At 40.2% G+C, this 19,435-nt stretch overlaps 1 protein-coding gene across 7 annotated transcripts in view; it reads left to right on the forward strand.

Annotated features, from left to right (window-relative positions):
- caskin1 (CASK interacting protein 1) overlaps nucleotides 1-19,435 on the forward strand; it is a 108,307-nt gene that overhangs the window by 71,235 nt on the left and 17,637 nt on the right. For 4 of the 7 annotated variants that reach the window (XM_054760042.1, XM_054760047.1, XM_054760045.1 and 1 more), the window contains exons 8-13: nucleotides 87-195; nucleotides 2,160-2,254; nucleotides 6,740-6,857; nucleotides 11,843-12,088; nucleotides 17,595-17,699; nucleotides 18,381-18,499. In XM_054760042.1, the coding sequence (XP_054616017.1) occupies nucleotides 87-195; nucleotides 2,160-2,254; nucleotides 6,740-6,857; nucleotides 11,843-12,088; nucleotides 17,595-17,699; nucleotides 18,381-18,499 (792 nt within the window). The remainder of the gene's footprint in view (nucleotides 1-86; nucleotides 196-2,159; nucleotides 2,255-6,739; nucleotides 6,858-11,842; nucleotides 12,089-17,594; nucleotides 17,700-18,380; nucleotides 18,500-19,435) is intronic. The other 3 variants (XM_054760046.1, XM_054760048.1, XM_054760049.1) reach the window with 3 other exon arrangements.

Raw genomic sequence — 19,435 nt, forward strand, 5'->3', positions numbered from 1 at the left:
TAACTGCGAGCAATGTCATAAAACGATGCCGTGTTTCAAATCTGACGATTGTTTTCTCTTCCTGCGCTTTCCCTTTCTTTGTGCAGAGCGGCATCAATGCCACAGTGCGAAACACTTACAGCCAGACCGCGCTGGACATCGTCTACCAATTCACTGCAACCCAAGCAAGCAGAGAGATTAAGCAGTTGCTTCGAGGTAGGATGGATGGATGGATTTGGTATCTGATGGATGATTGGATGGGGGAAGTTTGGTCTGTGGGAAGAGTGGTTGTTTTTTAAGGCCACAGAAACACTGATATTTGCAAAAACGCACATTTTCCTATGTGCTTTGGCCTTTCGTCCATGCAAACAGGCTTTTGTGTACTTTTGGGGGAAAGTAACCAATAACTATAACTGACTTTTTAAAAGTAATTTGCCCAACACTGCCTATAACACATAACTAAAATGTTTTGTTCATATAACGCATATATTGACTTGATTGTGTGTAGCATCTCCAATGCACAAAAAGTATCAACGTGGTCCCCCGCATCTTACAATTTTTGGACACCCCATAAGCTTTAAACACAGCATGTCTAATGTTGTTGCGGTCTTGTGTTTGTGTGCTGATTTCATTTTGTACATTGACAGACGCAAGTGCAACTCTTAACACACAGGCAATTAACAAATTTATTAAATTTGTCTCCTGGGCGCCGTATAGATGAGCACTGATTTTTAATATCTCACAATATTAATGACCGGAGGCACGGGAATGTACGTCCAAGTAAGCTGATGTTGCTTTTTTTGGCTTCTGAACGGCCAATTAATGCTGCAGACCAGTGGGACCTGTGTTTTTACGTTTTAAACCCTTTCGTGTGAGGACGCCCATGTTTTTAAGTGTATTTAACCTTAACTGAAGGATTCCAAGCTATTTCACGGCCAAAGTATCCTTGCGCATGTTTTTGGTCGACCCCAGGATTTCCCGCTGGACCGTAATCTATCTGTGCCGCTGGGTTTGAGGTGATGACGTTGTCGTGTGATTTGCAAAACTCCGGCCAGAGTGGAGATTCAGTGTTAGTGTGTGGATGGATGGTTTGTGTCATAAGAAATGTGGTTTCATTCATTTTCAAGGGTGCCGGTTTCTTTTTGTGCAGCCTTACAACATGCATGGGAAATAAAAAAAAACATACCTGATGTTTCCTTGACTCCATGTAAGTGTGTGTTGATTTTAAAGATAATGTCCAGTTTTAGAACACTCCAATTTCTCTGGAGGAAAAGCCTACATTTTAAGTGTTAAGATGGTCTGTCTCTCTTCCATTGTTAATTCCCTTTTTTCTTGCCATTTTTGTAGCAACAAATTACTTTCTCCAGTGTAATGCTGTTCAACTGATGTTCACGAGGGTATAGTACCACAGTGTGTTCTGAACACTGTTTTTATGCAGACAGAGGAGGTACTGCAGAACGTGGAACACCTTTTAGGAATTAGTTGCACCAACTACCAAGGCTTGATCACCCTCCATTTCTGCAGAACAGCTTTAAATTGTTGCCCCATTTTGTGGTCCCGAAACAGGCCTTTTTGTATAATTCTGAAATTATTCTTTCATTATTCATTATTTTCCAGGTTTACCTTTTTTTAAACCTCTGGCACTTCACCACTTACCTTTGTGCCATTTCAAGCTATTCATTGGACTTGAAGGACTTGAATTTCAATAAAACTTTTCTCAAACTTTTGACCGGTAGTGTCGTTGTTCATCTAATTTATCACTATATTGATGAACAGATGCGTTATAATGCACAACCAAGTCACTTGTGGTATGTGCGTATAGGTGTGGTAGGAAGCAGAGTTATGAAATTTATAGCAGCAAGCCACAATGTCTGAGAAACACGAGACATAAATATATTGGAACAACCCATGCGAGTTTTCATACGTCACGTAACTTCTTGTGCAAATTCTTCTCTTAACACTCTTTAATCAAGCTGGTGCTCCGTTTAGAGAAAGTCTTCCAAAACTTGCTAAGGTGATGATGTTGCTTGTCACACCTGACTTTGCGATTGACAGCAAAAGGTCTCCTGTGAGGATCAGGTTGGCTTTATCACGGTTTAGCACAAAGCAATACTGTGATCTCTCGTCTGTGGAAAAAATATCCAGATATTTTACAGCCATTCATGCTTTTTATTGCACAGAGGCGTCAGCTGCTCTTCAAGTTCGGGCTCTGAAGGATTACAGCAACAACTACGACTTAACAAGCCTTAACATCAAAGCTGGAGACGTCATTACGGTAAAATGCACACACACACACACACACTCTTGCCTTTTTTACCCCCTCAATTATCACAAGCCACATCAAGCCCTCCCACTCACAAACGGCAAAGAATATGATACAGTGGAACCTGTTGAAGTTGACCCCGTTTATGCACGGTTGGTAATTTCTCTGAAAAATAGGTTACTTTATGTCGACGTGTTGTATTATTGTAAACGCCATCATTATCGCTAAGCAGCATGAAATGACAACAGCAACATGACTACTGTCTCGTTAGACAGCATTAAAGTGAGCCGATCGATCGGAGCGTCCCTAATGTACAGTAAACAACTATAAAATACGAGTGAAATGAAGTTATGATTATTAAACGCCACCATCAGAAAGAGACAACACGCGAATATCCCTGATATTGTGTTGTGATGAGTAGTTATTAATACATGTTGCATTGTTACTACGTACATACATTAGTTCACGGGTGTCCAAACTTTTTCCATCGAGGGCCTTTTCGTATATTTTAACATGATTATTTTTTTCTTGTAATGTTATGACTTTATTCCCATAATATTTTGACTTTATTCTTTTAATTTTATAACTTTTCCCCAACCTAATTGTCCAAAACTTGCAACTTCATTCCTTGTTTTGTTTGTCTCATAATATGACGACTGGATGAAATAACATCGTTTTTCTTTAATATTTCAACTTAATGCTTCTAAAAATTACATGGTTTTCCTAATAATGTTTTGATGTCGTAATATTATGACTGTGAAATGTTTTTTTCTTGTAATATTTTCACTTTATCCTTGTAAATGTACTTCTTTTCTTTCCATTTTTGCTGTTTTCTTGTTTAATTGTATTTTTAGAATGTGCCACGGGCCAATAAAGAAAACAGCCCCAGGCCGCACTTTGGACACCCCAGCATTAGTTGTTCAACTTATACAGAATAAGCGCTGTCGGCTGGCACGATATCAATTTCGGAAGTCAGACAAAGTAGTTCACTGAGCATATGCTATAACACAGGTACCACAACAGGTATGTTGTTTGACTGAGAAGATACAAGACGAGTGGGCTGCTGTCCCTGTTTGGCATGAAAACCCATATTCTAAAATTTGTAGAATGTATCTAGTAAAAAAAAAAAATTTACAAAATTCTGATATACTTATTGACACCTCCTGGTCTGGGTCGAGGAAAGATGGTCAGTATAGTCTTTGCTTTACCTGAGGCACAGTATCAAAACAACATAATACCACAGAATCTGAATGGTCGATCTTTTGGAATGTGCATGTGAGCATAATATCAAAAATATTATTATCATAACCACAACAATATGAAATCAATGTATTCCACACGTAGTCCCGAGAGGGGGTGTCCTCCAAGTCACGTCACTTCCTCATCCTTCTCCACTGTCTGACTGATATGTGTTTTTAATGGCAAAAAAGGGATAAATGTCAACATTCGAGCACATATCTAACACAGGAAATATGCCTTTCAAGAATGTAGCAGGGCAAAAATAACAAAATTAACATGTGTTTTGGTGTTGAGTACTTTTAAAAACAGAAGAATCAAAATAAAAATACGTACAAATGTACTATGTCAACAGAATAGGTTAAAAAAAAATCCTTTTTTTATGGCCCATTCTCCTTTTGTCTATAAAAGTGCAAGCAATGGCTCTTTTCGTTTATGTCGACAACCGCTTATGTGGACGTGAGTCAGAGGGATTTTGACTTAAACGGGCTCCGCTGTACAAGTTTCACAGGCTGACGTAAGTAACAGAACACCTACTTTGAGGTTGTCACCTATGAAATATTTAATCCTGGCACCGGGTCTAGGACAAACATGAAGAGGCATGCAAAGATTGGATCTGGCAGACAACAGGCCTTTTCTACCCTTTTGGCAAGGACTTTACTCCATTTTCAAAGGTTGATGAAATGATTTGCTTGAAAGGTTAGTCATTTGAGCCATGAAAAGATGTCATTTGTCGGCTTAAGTGAACGCGGCATGTGCTGCCAAACAGTTTTCATCGGGATTCACACAAACTGTAACATAGAATTTCTTTCTTTGAAGGATGCAGGGTGTTGTTGGTTGTTACGCTGATTCCAAAGAGACAGCCAAAACAAAACATTAGTGCTGTCGAATCCAAAGAGCCATTATTAGGTTTGTTTAGAACGTTGAATAATTTGAAGGGCTGCACAGTTGTAAATAAGATTTCAAACAGTTATTGTTTGTACATTGAAACAAGCAGGATAAAAGTAACTGTAATTAGTAGACAGCCTTTTTCATTTACAAATAGAAATGAAAGTAAAGGAAACTCATTGTTCTTAATGAATAAATAGATTGACAGATACATTTACTTTATTAGTTCATTTGATGAGGTTTTTATTTACTTAGACACTTAAATATCAAGTCAATGATGTCAGAATACAGAAAGCACTCGTATTTCATTGAAAATCATATGTCATGCAGCGATAGCTCCTTCTGTTTCTAGATGAGTAAGTTGCAACTAGTTGATGCTAGAATTGTAATCCCTCACCACTTTGCACTTTGAATTTTGCAGCTTCACTCTTACAAATATATATTCAGAAAATCATTGCTGTTACGTGGTTGAATACGGCCCATTATTAGTCCAAAATATGCATGTATAAGGGCCCGCACGGTGCCGTAGTGATTAGCATGTTGGCCACACAGTCAGGAGATCGGGAAGAGCTGGGTTCGACTCGAGCTGGGCATTTCTGTGTGGAGTTTGCATGCGTGCGTGTGTGGGTTTTCTCCTACCAGTCCGGGGTGTCCCTGACTCTCGCCAGGGGTCAGCTGGATGGGCTCCAGCATGCCCCCACGACCATAGTGAGGATAAGCGTCATAGAAAATGTATTGATGCATATATAAGCAAATTTTATGGGGTTTTTGCCTCAATTAAGCATTTTCAAGCATTAAAATGTCAAAATTAACTCAAATATAAATATAAGGCATTCAGTAGAGGCATTCCAAGACATTCTACACTGGTCACTAGGTGTCAGTAATGTTACATTGATGAGACAATAGTCACCGCGAAGTACAGTACTGTATAGCAGCCGGAAGTAAGAAAAGGAACAACAAGGAACTCTCCCAATGATAACGTGTGAGTTTATATTGCTGGGTTTCACGTGACATCACATTCGGTTCTTGTCGGCCCCCTGTCTGCTCACCGGAAGGGAAGTGACGCATACTACCTCTAGGTCATGTGGTTGAAACCAAGCAATTGCGTCTTATTTATGCCTTATATGTCTGACTTGTTCTTATTATGTCTACTTTTGTGGCTAATGAGAGTGTAAAGGTGACCACGGGGGTGTTGTTTTGTATGTAGAGGGCTCTCATAATGTTAAAACCCCATCTTTAGAAGGTCGTTAACACGTTTTCTGTGCTCTATCGACAAAAACATTCCATTTAGAAATAAGGAATCCTACTTCGCAGAAATTCACTCATCATGGTCTGGTCTGGAACCAATTAACTGCGATAAACGAGGGCTGACTGCATTTTTTTCCTGCCCCTGAGCAAGGCACCAAAACGCAGCACACACACATCTCTGGAGGTATTTGATTTAGTATCTACATGTCCTTATGATGGGCCGCACACTAACCTAGTGGTTAGCATGTTGGGAGATCCTGGGTTCAAATCTCCGTTGGACAACTGTGTGGAGTTTGCATGTTCTCACCGAATTCTCTCCCAGTACTCCGACTTCCTCTCACATTCCAAAAATCTGTATGGTAGGTTAAGTGGAGACTCTGTAGGTGTCCGTAGGTATTCTAGTGAGGACAAGTGGCATAGAAAATGGATGGGTGTCGTTATGATAGTCCCTAGAGGGAGCTAAAGGTACTGTTTTATACACATTTGACACAGCCGATGTTTTCATTTAAGGCTGCTTCGATAAGGTTGTTTTGAATGATCACATCCGTTAACACAGTCCCTTTTATTATGGCCAAAAATGTCCAATAAAAATGTCCATTTTGACACTCTTAACGCAAACCAAACCGTCACGGTGCAATCAAAAATAACAAGTAACACATGTGGAACACACAATGTAGTAACTGCATCACACGGACTATGCGGGTTTTGAAATAAACTCTTCCACACTGATATACATGCAAACCATACTGTTTTATACTAATTCATAACCTTCAAGGCATGCTGCGCAGCCCAGTTTTGTCTTCATGAATACGCAAGAATGAGCTTCAACAGCCAGTCATTTACTACGAAATATATTTAGTTCCTTCATCGTCGTCTGCTCCCTAGACATGAATATTTAAGACCATTTGGGGAAGCCAAGCAGTGCCCGTTCTTCCTCCCTCGGGGTCTGAATTAACACCTTTTTGCTGTCACAGAATCTTAAAAAGCTCACATTACACTGAAAACATTCAAAGGATTTTCGAAGATTTTTAAGCTTTCTCTACAAATAATATAAATGGAATACGCAGCAATAATGTGACGTGTGTGTGAATGATCTCATTTCATGTTAACATGGCTACCTGCTAGGTGCTGGAGCAGCACCCTGATGGACGCTGGAAAGGCTGTATCCATGACAACCGGACAGGAAATGACAGGGTGGGCTACTTCCCTTCGACCATGGTGGAGGTCATCAGCAAGCGAACAGGTGTGTGTGTGTGTGTGTGCGCATGTGCACGCGTGTGTGTGTATGTGCACACATGTATGTTGAGAATTAACTGGTTGAACAAAACTCCAGGAAGAGGATGATGACGAGAAGAGGTTTCATTTCAAGCATGGTTGTCAAGTAAATGTCATGCAAAGACAAACTACGCTGTCTTCTCACACACTTTAAAATGACTCTTTGGGACCTTCACACACACACGCACACACAGCTACACATTCAGCCTGAAGCCCACCCAGTTGGTTCTGATTTACTGAGAGAATGCATCACTTTTAACTGTTTGGTGATGAAAGTACCCACCGTTTATCCACTGACTTATCCTTTATTCACTACTCGTGGCTGACTTTTCACAGCAGGGGTGTCCAAATTCTTTCCGCCGAGTGCCGCATACAGAAAAAATGAATGATTTGGAGATCTACTTTCATACATTTTGTACATGTTACATGTTAAAACCAATCTGATGTAGATCATCATATGCTAAGCCTGCAAGTTTTCGCCACCAAGAGTCTTTGGTAATGTTAAAAGTGAGGTTAAATGTTCATTTGTCCATTTAATTTGTCATTTCTAATTATTTCACATTGTTTTCTGCATTTAAACTCTATAAATGTATTTTTTATTAATAGTTTTGGGTGCCTGGGACAGATTAATTGCATTGACATTATTTCTTATGGGTTAAATTGCTTTATATTTTGTACTTTTCGGTTTTTGGCGGACTTTTAGGAACAGATTAATAATGAAAACCGCTGCATATTATTAATAATGAATTCATTTTATTTTTACAATATGCAACGGAAAACACAAATTATGATCTGGGACGAAAAAGGCCCCCGGGCCATAGTTTGGACACCACTGCTTTACACACTCAGTAATGGTTAACCCAAAGTGGCAACAGCGTGAATAACGACCAATCAAAAGAAATGTTTAAATAAATATTATTGTTATTATTAGCAGTAGTAGTACTAGTATTAATTTCATAACTGGTACAGTTAGTGTGTGATGAGTTGCAAGTCCATGGTGCTAAAATAGTATAAAATGCTATGTTTTTTTTAGCCTTGTTAAAGCTAACTTAAAGCCTCTACCAAACATTTTCCTGCAAGAAAGCTAACTGGCAAAATGTCAGACATTTCCTTTAATGAGCTATAATGGAGTATTAGCTTATCTTGGTGTTTTAATGATTTAACAGGTAAGCACAGAACACATTGTGGTTCAGATCCATCCCATCTCACTGCACAGACACAGGCTGGTGTCAGTTTTTAAATGTGTTGATCTGTCAATCTGGTAGTTCTGTTTGTCGAGTATTATGTCCTCTTGTCTCAGTCCATTTGCGTGTTATTGTCTTGTCTCTGTGTGTGACATCATCACGGCCTCCCCTTTGTCAGCATCATTCTCACCTTTGATACTCGCTAAATCCTGTACTCATCGTTTTGTTCCTATTGATTCTAACATACTGTACACTGTGTAAAACCACTGGGCTGCTCACACTCAGCCTGCACAACTAATCCCGATCAGAACATATGCCAAGTCTGTACTGTTACGGTCCTTTTTGTATCAAGAGGTCTTTCTTGCTCATGTGTTTTTCATCTTTTAATTATTCTTCCTTCCACGTGTCCCCACTCACTCTTTAACACATCACATGGTTCATTTGGAAGGATGTTTCTGTCAACGCGGGGAGACAATTACAACATCGAGACATTCAGCATCTTACAATACTAAATATATTAAGACATTCTGCGACTGCGAGTAATGGATACACCCATTAAAATGCCTAAAATCCCTAAAAACCCTAAAATACAGTGGTGTAAAAAAGTTTTTGCCCCCTTTTTTCTTTTTTTTTCTTATTTTTTGCACGTTTGTCACACTTACTTTTTATTATTAAGGGAGAAAAAAAATCCAAAGCTACTTGGCCCTGTGTGGAAAAAGTGATTGCCCCCTAAACCTAATAACAGGTTGGGCCACCCTTAGCAGCAACAACTGCTATCAAGCGTTTGTGATAACTTGCAGTGAGTCTCTTACAGCGCTGTGGATGAATTTTGGCCCACTCATCTTTGTAAAATTGTTGTAATTCAGCCACATTGGAGGGTTTTCCAGCATGAAGCGCCTTTTTAAGGTCATGCCACAGCACCTTAATAGGATTCAGGTCAGGACTTTGACTAGGCCACTCCAAAGTCTTCATTATAGTTTTCTTTAGCCATTCAGAGGTGGACTTGCTGGTGTGTTTTGGATCATTGTCCTGCTGCAGAACCCAAGTTGGTTTCAGCTTGAGGTCACCAACAGACATTCTCCTTCAGGATTTGGTGGACATCAGAATTCATGGTTCCATTTATCACAGCACGTCTTCCGGGTCCTGAAGCAGCAAAACAGTCCCAGACCATCACACTACCACCGCCATATTTTACTGTTGGTTTGACGTTCTCTTTCTGAAATGCATTACTTTTACACCAGATGTAATGGGACACACACCTTCCAAAGAGTATTTTCCCAAAGGTCTTGGGGATCATCAAGATGTTTTCTGGCAAAATTGGGACTAGCCTTAATGTTCTTTTAGTCTTTTTGGTCTTGGAACTCTGCCATGCAGTCCATTTTTGCCCAGTGTCTTTTTTATGGTGGAGTCATGAACTCTGACCTCAATTGAGGCAAGTGAGGCCTGCAGTTCTTTGGATGTTGTTGTGGGATCTTTTGTGACCTCTTGGTTGAGTCATCACTGCGCTCTTGGGGTCATTTTGGTTGGCGGGCCACTCCTGGGAAGGTTCACCACTGTTCCATGTTTTTGCCATTTGTGGATAATGGCTCTCACTGTGGTTCGCTGGAGTCCCAAAGCTTTAGAAATGGCTTTAAAACCTTTTCCAGACTGATAAATCCCAATTTTTTTTTTCTCCCTTAATGATAAAAAGTTTCATTTAAAACTGAATTTTGTGTTCAGTTGTGTTGTCGTTGACTAATATTTAAATTTACTTGATGATCTGAAACATTTAAGTGTGACAAATATGCAAAAAAGTAAGAAATTAGGAAGGGGGCAAACACTTTTTCACACCACTGTATGACTCTGTTATTAAACACATTTTAAAATCAGTTTTACACGTCAAGAAACAATTACAGGCTTACAGTATTGTACTTACAAAACGTGCAGTTACACGATATCATGTCTTGTGTAAGCAACTTCCTGCTAGAAAATGCTGGATTCATAGTTAGTGCACTCTTTTTCCCTTGCTGATATCACCATCAAACCACTTAAATAAAGTTTCCATAAAAAGCAGAGATAAGAAATCCACATATAGGCTGGGAACGAACCGTGAGCATGTGAGTGTGTGCTCTAAACCGAGGGGAAACACTCCAGTCCAGTGTGAAACCTGGGTCTGTTTGGATGAACAACAAAGCCCATATACTTCACTGGCCCGAACTTTCAGCATCTGCACACATGTCATCCTTACAACTGACAATTCCGTTACGTTTTCCCTCCACCCAGTCACTGTTGTTGTGTCCCTGGGCAAGACACTTCACCCACCTTGCCTCCAGTGCTGCTCAAACTGGTGTATGAATGTGAATGAATGTTTGGTGGTGGTCGGAGGGGCCATAGGCGCGAATTGGCAGCCACGTTTCCGTCAAGACTACCCCAGGGCATGCAGCTGTGGATACAGATGTAGATTATCACCACCAATGTGTGACTGAGGAGTGAATGAATAATGGGTTCACTTCATTGTGAAGCACTTTGGCTGCCTTGAAAAGCGCTATAAAATCGAATCCATTAATAAAAGTGACTGTTGTAATTATTAGATTAGATTCAACCCCAGAACCCTCGCCTTTTCTCTTCAATTGCCAGTGTTCATTCGTAACACAATACAGGTTTAAGCCCTAAATATGCCCCACACACGTATTTAAACTATAAAAGGTATGGGTACTCCCCACTGATGAATGATGATGTAAGATGATCGATGAACAGATGCAATTGGAGTCATGGTTTAGGCCGTCACCGCTCACTACTATAGTTGGACTGATGAAGAAAAGCGCGAAATCTCAAGGCTTGACAAAAAGTGAAGCACAGACATAAGCATATAAAAACTTCGGGCGTTTTTAACAGTGGTACATGTATGCTGTACATTTTACCTGTATTATCACATATATATAAATTATTACCGACTTACGGTGAATGAGATGAGATGAGCCTATTTTCACAGAAAAAAAATGCCAAAATTCCACAAATTTGCGTGGCCGTGAATGCTGAATCGCGAATGTTCGGCGACCCACTGCGTATCTCAATCTTTTCGAATTTTTTTTGTCCAAATCTGCTTCGGAGTCGGTGTTTTTCCTTTTCACATATTTATCCATCGCTGTTTGCTTGTTTTGATCGCTCGCACTCATTACTGATTCTGTGGTCTTAAATGGAATTAAGGTCGTTTTTGCGCTACCGCTAACAGAGAAAAGTATTGTATTGCATTACTCCGCCAGTCACTGAATTGCAGGAACTTCCACTTAACGAGCAATTACATGAATTTGGATGATCTTTCACGGCACGCTATTCAAATTAGAGAAGTAGCAGCATATACTATATATGGATAGATTAAATAGAAAGCCGAAGCTCTGCATATTTTCATAACTTTATGCAAAATAGCATGCCGTAATGGGTCAGCGTTCTCTGTATCGCTTGGTTAGGTCAGATGATTCACAGTCTTACTAAGACGAAGCATAGAAAGGTTGCTCTTGATTATTCAGTGCATCATTCCCAGTTTCATAGTCCGTTTCATCACAGCTGTGCCCACATTTGTTTGTTCCTCCTCATCTCATGTGACTTCATTACATCCCTCCTCTTTGTTTAATTTGTAACTTCAGCCTTCTTTGTTTATAATTTTTCTTTTTTTTCCCCCCCTCTTCCCCTTTTCTTATGTTTCTTATGTCTCTTTTTTGTCGTTTGTTACGTGGCGGTGGTTCACTGTTGGCTGGTTGTGTGTGTGTGTCGTCACGGTGCGTGTATCTAGGTTTGGCCAGCACAGTCATTTGCACTCAACAGTTTCAAAAGATACCGCTGGTTGCCCCGGCGACGGTTGCCCCTGCCAACGTGGTAGTCAACGGCAACGACACCACGTTCCATCAGATCCATATCCTGCCTCCACCGCCTCCTCCTCCACCACATTCCCATCAGCCACTGCTTCCACTTTTCACTTCCTTTGGCTATAACAGGTCGCCCGTGACAACCCCACAGGGAGACACCCCCACTGCCCCAGGTACATGCCCCCTTTTCACTATTATTATGATTATTATTATTATTATTATTAAAACCTCAAGGGATGCTTTCTGCTGTGGTTTTTATTTATATTTAATTGCTGGTCTAAACACTGATTGGCTACGAAAGATTCGAATTGTTATTATGTCTAAGAAGGCATCCTTTAAAGTTTTCTATTATATGTCCTTTTTTATGTAAATCTGTGTTTTTCATACTGACTTGCTTTTGTTTTTCTGTTGATGCTGTTGTCATTTTCCCATTAATGAAACCTGCATTACTTTACCCAATATTATTATAATGCATTATATTAATAATGTTATGAGGGGAAAATATATATTATTTAGAATTATTGAGTTTATTATTGTAATTATTATTATTATTATTATTATTACCTTATGGTGAAAAAGTTGTTGTCTTGCAAACAGTTTTGCAAAACAAGATTTAACTAAAAATATTTATTTTACCTTTTGAATTACACTTTTTAGGGTTGTCTTATATTTGGGTAAATATGCTATTATAATTATTATTACAGCAGTAAACAATAAACACTAAAATGCACCTAAAATATATATTTTTAAGTGGCTAAATTTGTAATTTTGTTATTCTGGTTATTTTAATTTTAAGGATAAATGAAGAAGGATAATTGCAAAAGCCTTATCTCGCCCTTTTATCAAACATCTACAGGAGCTGGTTCGTTGTATTTTCTTTCTTCTTTTTATTTTCTCAACTTTGTTGCCAAGCCACCGCAAAAGCCCTACTGACACACACACTCACGCACGCACGCACCAACTGTGTTTAGAATGTCACTAAACCGTGTTGTCTTTGTCCCGATGTCCCGTTGTCAACATTTTTTCTCCATTCTCTTTATGTGTGTGGTTCAAGGGAGCTGTCGTACCTTTAAAAAAAACACGTGTATTTATATAAAATGTTGTATTCAAATTGTTGGACAGTTTGATGTGGATTACTTTTGATATTTTGTGTGTTTGTAACAGTACTTTAACATGGGCCAAAAATGGTATCTGTTTAGTCACTTTTGATAAAGTTAAGATAGTTTTACATACCCGTAGCTTAATTTATGATAAGAATAGGATGGTTTTGTTGTGCAGATATGGTAGATATGCATCTGCAGTCACACTGTACACTCATTATGGGCATAAATGTAATATTAACCTTGTCGTAGGATTTATTTTAGCTGAATGATTTTACGATGGTCAAGAGGAGGGTTGACTGTACTTACGTGGGTTTTTGCTCTCTTCTAATTGAATGCTGAGAACCGACTTGTAAAAATAAGAATATAAGATATAAGAATGAGCCAAATCGGTTCTCTTTGTTCACTGAAGAGACGTTCAGAACAGTCGACTCATTCGTGAACATCACATCTCCAAGTCACACAAGAGAACTTGGTGCATCAATGGCGAGCCGGAGCGGTCTGCTGAGTTCAAACTGTCGTTTAAAGGAAGGAAAACGGCACTACGTCAAAGTCATGGATGTAAATGGCAAGGACATACATATGAAGTGTAGATTTTGTGCCACGGCAAAGTGTTTTATATTATTACACTTTTAGATTCAGTCTAATAGCTCAGTGCTTTGTCTGTTGGTCTAATACAGGGGTCGGCAACCCGTGGCTCCAGAAGTGCATGTGACTCTTCAGCCTCCTTGGGGTGGCTCCCTTTAATGTGCTCGAATATGCGCATTTTTGAAAAGAGTTTAAAAAAATGAATGCATTTTGACTGATTTCTGACTTTCTGACTGAAATTAAGAAAGATCAAATTTTTAAAAGTTTATAAGCTGTTTTGCGGCTCCAGATTACTTTTCTTTACTTTTGATAGTAAAGGTTGCCGACCCCTGATCTAATAGCTTCACACAGAGGCCCTCATATCGTGCACACGCCACACTCACATAGCACAACTAGAGTCACATTCACAGAGCACAACTAGTGTTGCACAGCACTCACAGATAACCCATTGAAAAACATTCAGTGGAGAAGAGACAGTAGTAAATAGACACACGATCAGCGTAGTTAGAACCAGTTCGAGCCAGTCTCTCACACAAATGTCATTTTCACTCCAGGCATACAAGGTCCAACTGCGATATAGAGTTTGTATACTTTCATTCGTCATCAATCGTCCTTGTTGATGCTCGAGTCCAGTGACGTAAACAAATATATTTTTTGTGGTATCATTGACCACTAAAAAAATGTGGACCCAAGAACCAGGAGTAAAAGCTAAGGGGAATAAACAGCTTTAAGACTAATTACATTTATGAAGGAATAATTCTGTCACTAATTCAATTGGTTTCTTGGGAAAGTAAGTAGTGATTATAGGGACTTTTTTTTTTAAAGTAATTTGCTCAAAACTGAAAATGTGAGGTTAATATGGTTTGGCCTAATCAAATTAAAATACATTCTGGAACCTTCAGTACCATTGATTGCTGTAGGTGAATGTATGTATACATTTGAGCCTGCATATATCATTTGGACCCTGTATATATTGGAGAAAATCCTAAATAAATCCCACCTTATTCGTCCATCAGCGATGATGGCATGACATTTTTGCCCCGTAATGAGTGTGTGTGCGTAAACTTCTAACCGCAACTGTATGTGTATATGTACCGTATGTAAACTACATCAAGCATACTAAATACAAGATTTTCGGTGAAAGTCCTCACTTTTTGGAATTCAAACTGACAGAAAATTGTGACTTCTCATTACAAGAGTAAGCAACGAGATGAACGATAGGAAATAGGAAGAGCGAAACAACATTTTTGCCCATGGCCACTACACACGGTATTATTTGCAAAGGGAAACATTTGGGGAAATGTCAAGCATTATACAAGAGACTGAAGACTCTGGTTCACAAATGTCACCCAAAAGGTTTTGCAGGTAAGGCATTCACTGGCCTTTTAGGTCTTTCTGTTGGATGAGAAGATCATTGCTGTGTCCTCCAGGAGATACACACGTTTTTTGTCAAACCAATGAAACTTGCAACTGCAAATGCACCGTGACAGTAAATAATGTTTCCATGTACTGTATGACTCCAATCATGAACGAGCTCATTTGTGGGAGGTCACATGGAGGGATGCAAAACGGCCACAAGAAGGAGCTGTGCCATTGCATGGAGAAAAGATCTTGTGCAAGCTGTGTGTTTCTCCCTCTTCCCTGGAGCACTGTTGGTCACACATTTAAACCATTTATAAACACTTATTAAGATGGTTATAATGGTTTATGAAACTCTCCAAATGCACTTACAGCAGCCTCATTCTAAAAGGTCTACATATATAATCACAAACCGATGGCTGTATTATATATGTATGTGTATGTACATTATGGCACGTGTATATACACAGGAAATCATGTTATGGATTTTTAATGTACAATCAGCGTATACATGTTTTCATATATCTATATTCTCTACTTTTTTTCTGTGTTTGTGCCTGAGTGTGTATCTCAGAGTGAAAGAGTGCGTGAGTGTGTCTCTTTTTGTAAATATTAAGATGGGAACAGGTGAGCAGAACAACGTAGACCGTTATAGGGTTACAACAATCTGTGGAAATATTCTGATTAATATTGTCAACATCCTATAGAGGTGATTTCCAGTAAGTCCCCCGCAAATGGCAAAAAATGTAGGCCCATATAAATGTGCCGTTCTCCGATTTCAGGTCAACATTTGCATTAAAAGTGACTCAGCTAAGATTCAGCTCCAGACCCCTCCCCGTCTCTCTTCATTTGCCATTGTTCAGTCGCAGTACAATGCAGGATTAAACCCTGAATATGCCTCACACACTTATTAGATGCGTTTAAAATGTAAATTGTATCGGTACTCACCGCTAATGAGTGACAATGTAAGATGCAAGATGACGGATGAGCAGATGGAATGGGAGCCATGGTGTAGCCAGTCCGAGCACACAACTACGGTGCGTTCAAGAAGCGCAGAACAGTGGTACAGTTTTTGCCTGTATTATCACCATAGCTGCCGAATATTGGAGGAAAAAAAATACTTAAAAATACTAAATACTAATACTAAAAAAATGCACACATTTGCAGGGCCATACATGGTAATGCTAATTGTGCGAGGATCCACTGTATTGCGCCTGTAGTTTATTTATTTTTAAAATATTTTTTTTACAAAGTATTGTAGCTATATTTAGCCATTTAATAGTCACAAGTCACCCAGATTTTTTTAGCAAATATTTCAAATTTCTCAAGTCACATATAGCAAGTGAGAGACAGAGCGAGACAGCTGGGCTGCTGTCGCATTTAACCCTTTAAGCGGCAAAGTCGCAAAATTGCAACAAGCAACATTGCTGAATTGAACAAGCCATTTCTGCACATATGGTGCCTCGTGTAGTTGATACTTTACACCAGGAGATGGCGGACATCTGTAACTTCAATCTGAGCAACATTTGTGGCCGTTTCTATACACAGTTTATAAGTCCATAGGCTTTGAAGCCCCTTGTGCGTGCGTGCCATCCGATGCTTTGATAAACCGTGTTCGTGGTTGCAGGAGGGGACATGGTGGGTTGTCAAAACGGCATAAGTGGTAGCATCCTCAGGAGACTCCTCGGCAAAAAATACACTGCTAATACAGCAAATACAGTAGGTATGACCTGAGAATACAGTGACCTGGATGAATGAGAATATTCACAGGCATAATACTGTAGATAGATTGCTAGATACTTTATATCTATCTATGTAATAACAGCAGCAGTAATGGCAGTGCAGGCAGCAGTGGTGTTCAAGATCCCGCTGTAAATGACGATGACAATGTCTGGGTTTCCTTGAGAGATGAAGAGTATCATGAGTGGATCAGACGTTTTGATGAGCCGGTATCGTGGAGACAGGGATCTGGCAAATTTTTATCCTGGTGATGTCATAATATGCAAAATAGATTAGTAAATCACAAACTTTGGGTCATAGTGATGATTTTTCTCATTTAAAGCATGCCTTTACCTCTAACCACTTGCAAGCTACATCCTTTTGAAAAAAAACCTAACTCCGCCGCCTAAAGGGTTAATTTTTAAATTTATTCTAGTCAGACAGTAACTTTAGGGGAAATAAATTGAACATTTTTGGATTCCCCCCTCCCCCCCTTTCACTACAATCCTCCTAATACCCCTTTGTGAAAACAACCAACAAGTTTTTATGGTCTTGGCATTCTCACTAACTTAATTTGCGGCGATTGCCAATAAAAGAGCTTCAGTAAACCTTTAATAAAGTCTTCATCTTTTCTTCTGTAGTCAATGGAGCCCTTAAGAGAGCTGAAAGGTTGACGTATATTTCTTTTGTTCCTCAAAGAGCTGTACAAAATAAATTGGCAAGCGTATAACACTTTCACCAAAACCACTCTCAGCGTTAACAACTTGAAAAGGTTCCTCAACAGATTAAATAATGTTCCTACTTTACTGCAATGCACTAAAATCTCCTTATAGCTGCAGCCAATAGAGAATGCAGTGCTGTCTGGGCCAATTTGGGCCCAGTTAGCAGCTAATGGTGGTGTCCTGTGTTGAAGGTTGTCGTGGCTCAGAGGCAAGTCCTCACAGCTCCCCCACCGCGTCCTGTGGGCCCCATGGAGGCTCCAACGAAGAGATCTGGGTACTGCGCAAGCCTGTGGCAGGTAACTGAGCCGCACTGCGCTGAGCCCTCAAATTCCGACTTCTGAACTCTAACCAGGTATCAAACAGTATCTGGCGTCCATTCAAAAATGGTGATGAAAATTTCCGAAAGCGAAGACTATCCAGTTTTTCTTTTTCGACTGGAAGGCCCTCAGATACTCTTTGACCTGCAAGGAGTCATGTTCCACTCTCCTTCCATCTTAGCTAGAGTAGCTAAACTCAGCAGCCTTATGTGTAGGACTGCAGCCATGTGCATCGGTCTACGGTCTTTGTGAGTGTGTATGGAGGGGTTTTATGTTAGGAAAGAGCAAGAACGATTAGGACAGGAAGAGTGAAGAGTAGTGTGTGTCTCTGCGTGTGTGCGTGTGTGTGTGTTCAATGAGAAGTGTGTCTTGTCATTCCAATTCACTCAACTGTCCGACACGTTCATGCCATCTCATGCTGCCCAGTGCATTTCAAAGGAGAGTCTCACCAACTACCACGTTGTCTCGGATACGAGCTAAACCACTCAATATGTCCGTGCGTTTGTGTGTGTGTGTGTGTGTGTGTGTGTGAATGCACCCATCCGTGTGTTGCATGCATGCATTTGCATGCAATGATATTGTATTGGACGGTTGCATGCATATGAATGCATATCCGTGTGTGTGTGTGTGTGCGCGCGCGTGTGTGTGTGTGTTTTGTAGGTGGAGACCGCAGCAGTTTGGGGAGTTCTGGCAGTGTGACCAGTGTCAGGTCATCAGGCAGTGGTCAGAGTGCTGGAAGTGCTGCACACATACTCCATGCACAAGCTGAGGGGGTTAAGGTATGACACGCACGCACACGCACGCGCACACACACACACACACACACACACACACACACACAGGTAAATCTTGGTAAGCTAACGCATCACATAAATCAACAACTAAGCGGTAAACACACAGCTCAAAACTTATTTCAAAATGCCCGCAAGTCATGCTGGGTAGTCCCACCACAACAGCAATATGAGCTATGAACATATAAAACATTGGCTATCAAGTATGTTTACCCCTTGTTTACGTTCTTTCTTTTTACTTTCTGACGACTCAACATATTTTGCAATCAAGCAAAAATGCGACAAACGCAGCAAAATGTTGGGAGAAAGTTGTCCAGCATGCCTTGCAGCGGGAATATATGGGTGTTTTTTAATGGTATGGCTATTGCACGGAGATATTTGTATGCCCACATGGTGTAGTAGGTAGATAACATGTTGACGTGTTGTTTGAATGGCTTTTTTTGTACAAGCGACAGATTGCATCTGACTATTTTGGTGACTCAAGCGTGCCACGATAGCACCACAAGGGTGTTGCCGGATTAAGATGCTTGGCGGGCTGATGTGGCCCGCAGGCCGCAGTTTACCCACCCTGACCTTTTGCCTGCTTTCAGCAATGCCCAAACATCTCTCCCCCAAAGATTGTCACATTCGATGGGAAGAATGGCCGCTCGTGAGTTGTTTTGCAGGCAAACGACTTCTTGTTATGCAGGACAGTCGTTCACCAGCTGCGCAGGGCAACAACCACAAGGGACACACCCACCAGAGACATACAATAAATAGGGAGAATACACACAAATTGACACTTCACAGTGCTAACTGATTAGGAACTCTATGAAGGCAAAGCAATTAAATATTCTTCCTAGTCAGTCTGATTTCGCTTTCCACGGAGTGAAGACAAAAGTGCACCCAGCAAGACCTGCAAACAAGCAGCAAGGGAAGGTGGTT

Source organism: Dunckerocampus dactyliophorus, chromosome 18 (assembly GCF_027744805.1).
Source record: "Dunckerocampus dactyliophorus isolate RoL2022-P2 chromosome 18, RoL_Ddac_1.1, whole genome shotgun sequence".
Classification (NCBI taxonomy): domain Eukaryota; kingdom Metazoa; phylum Chordata; class Actinopteri; order Syngnathiformes; family Syngnathidae; genus Dunckerocampus; species Dunckerocampus dactyliophorus.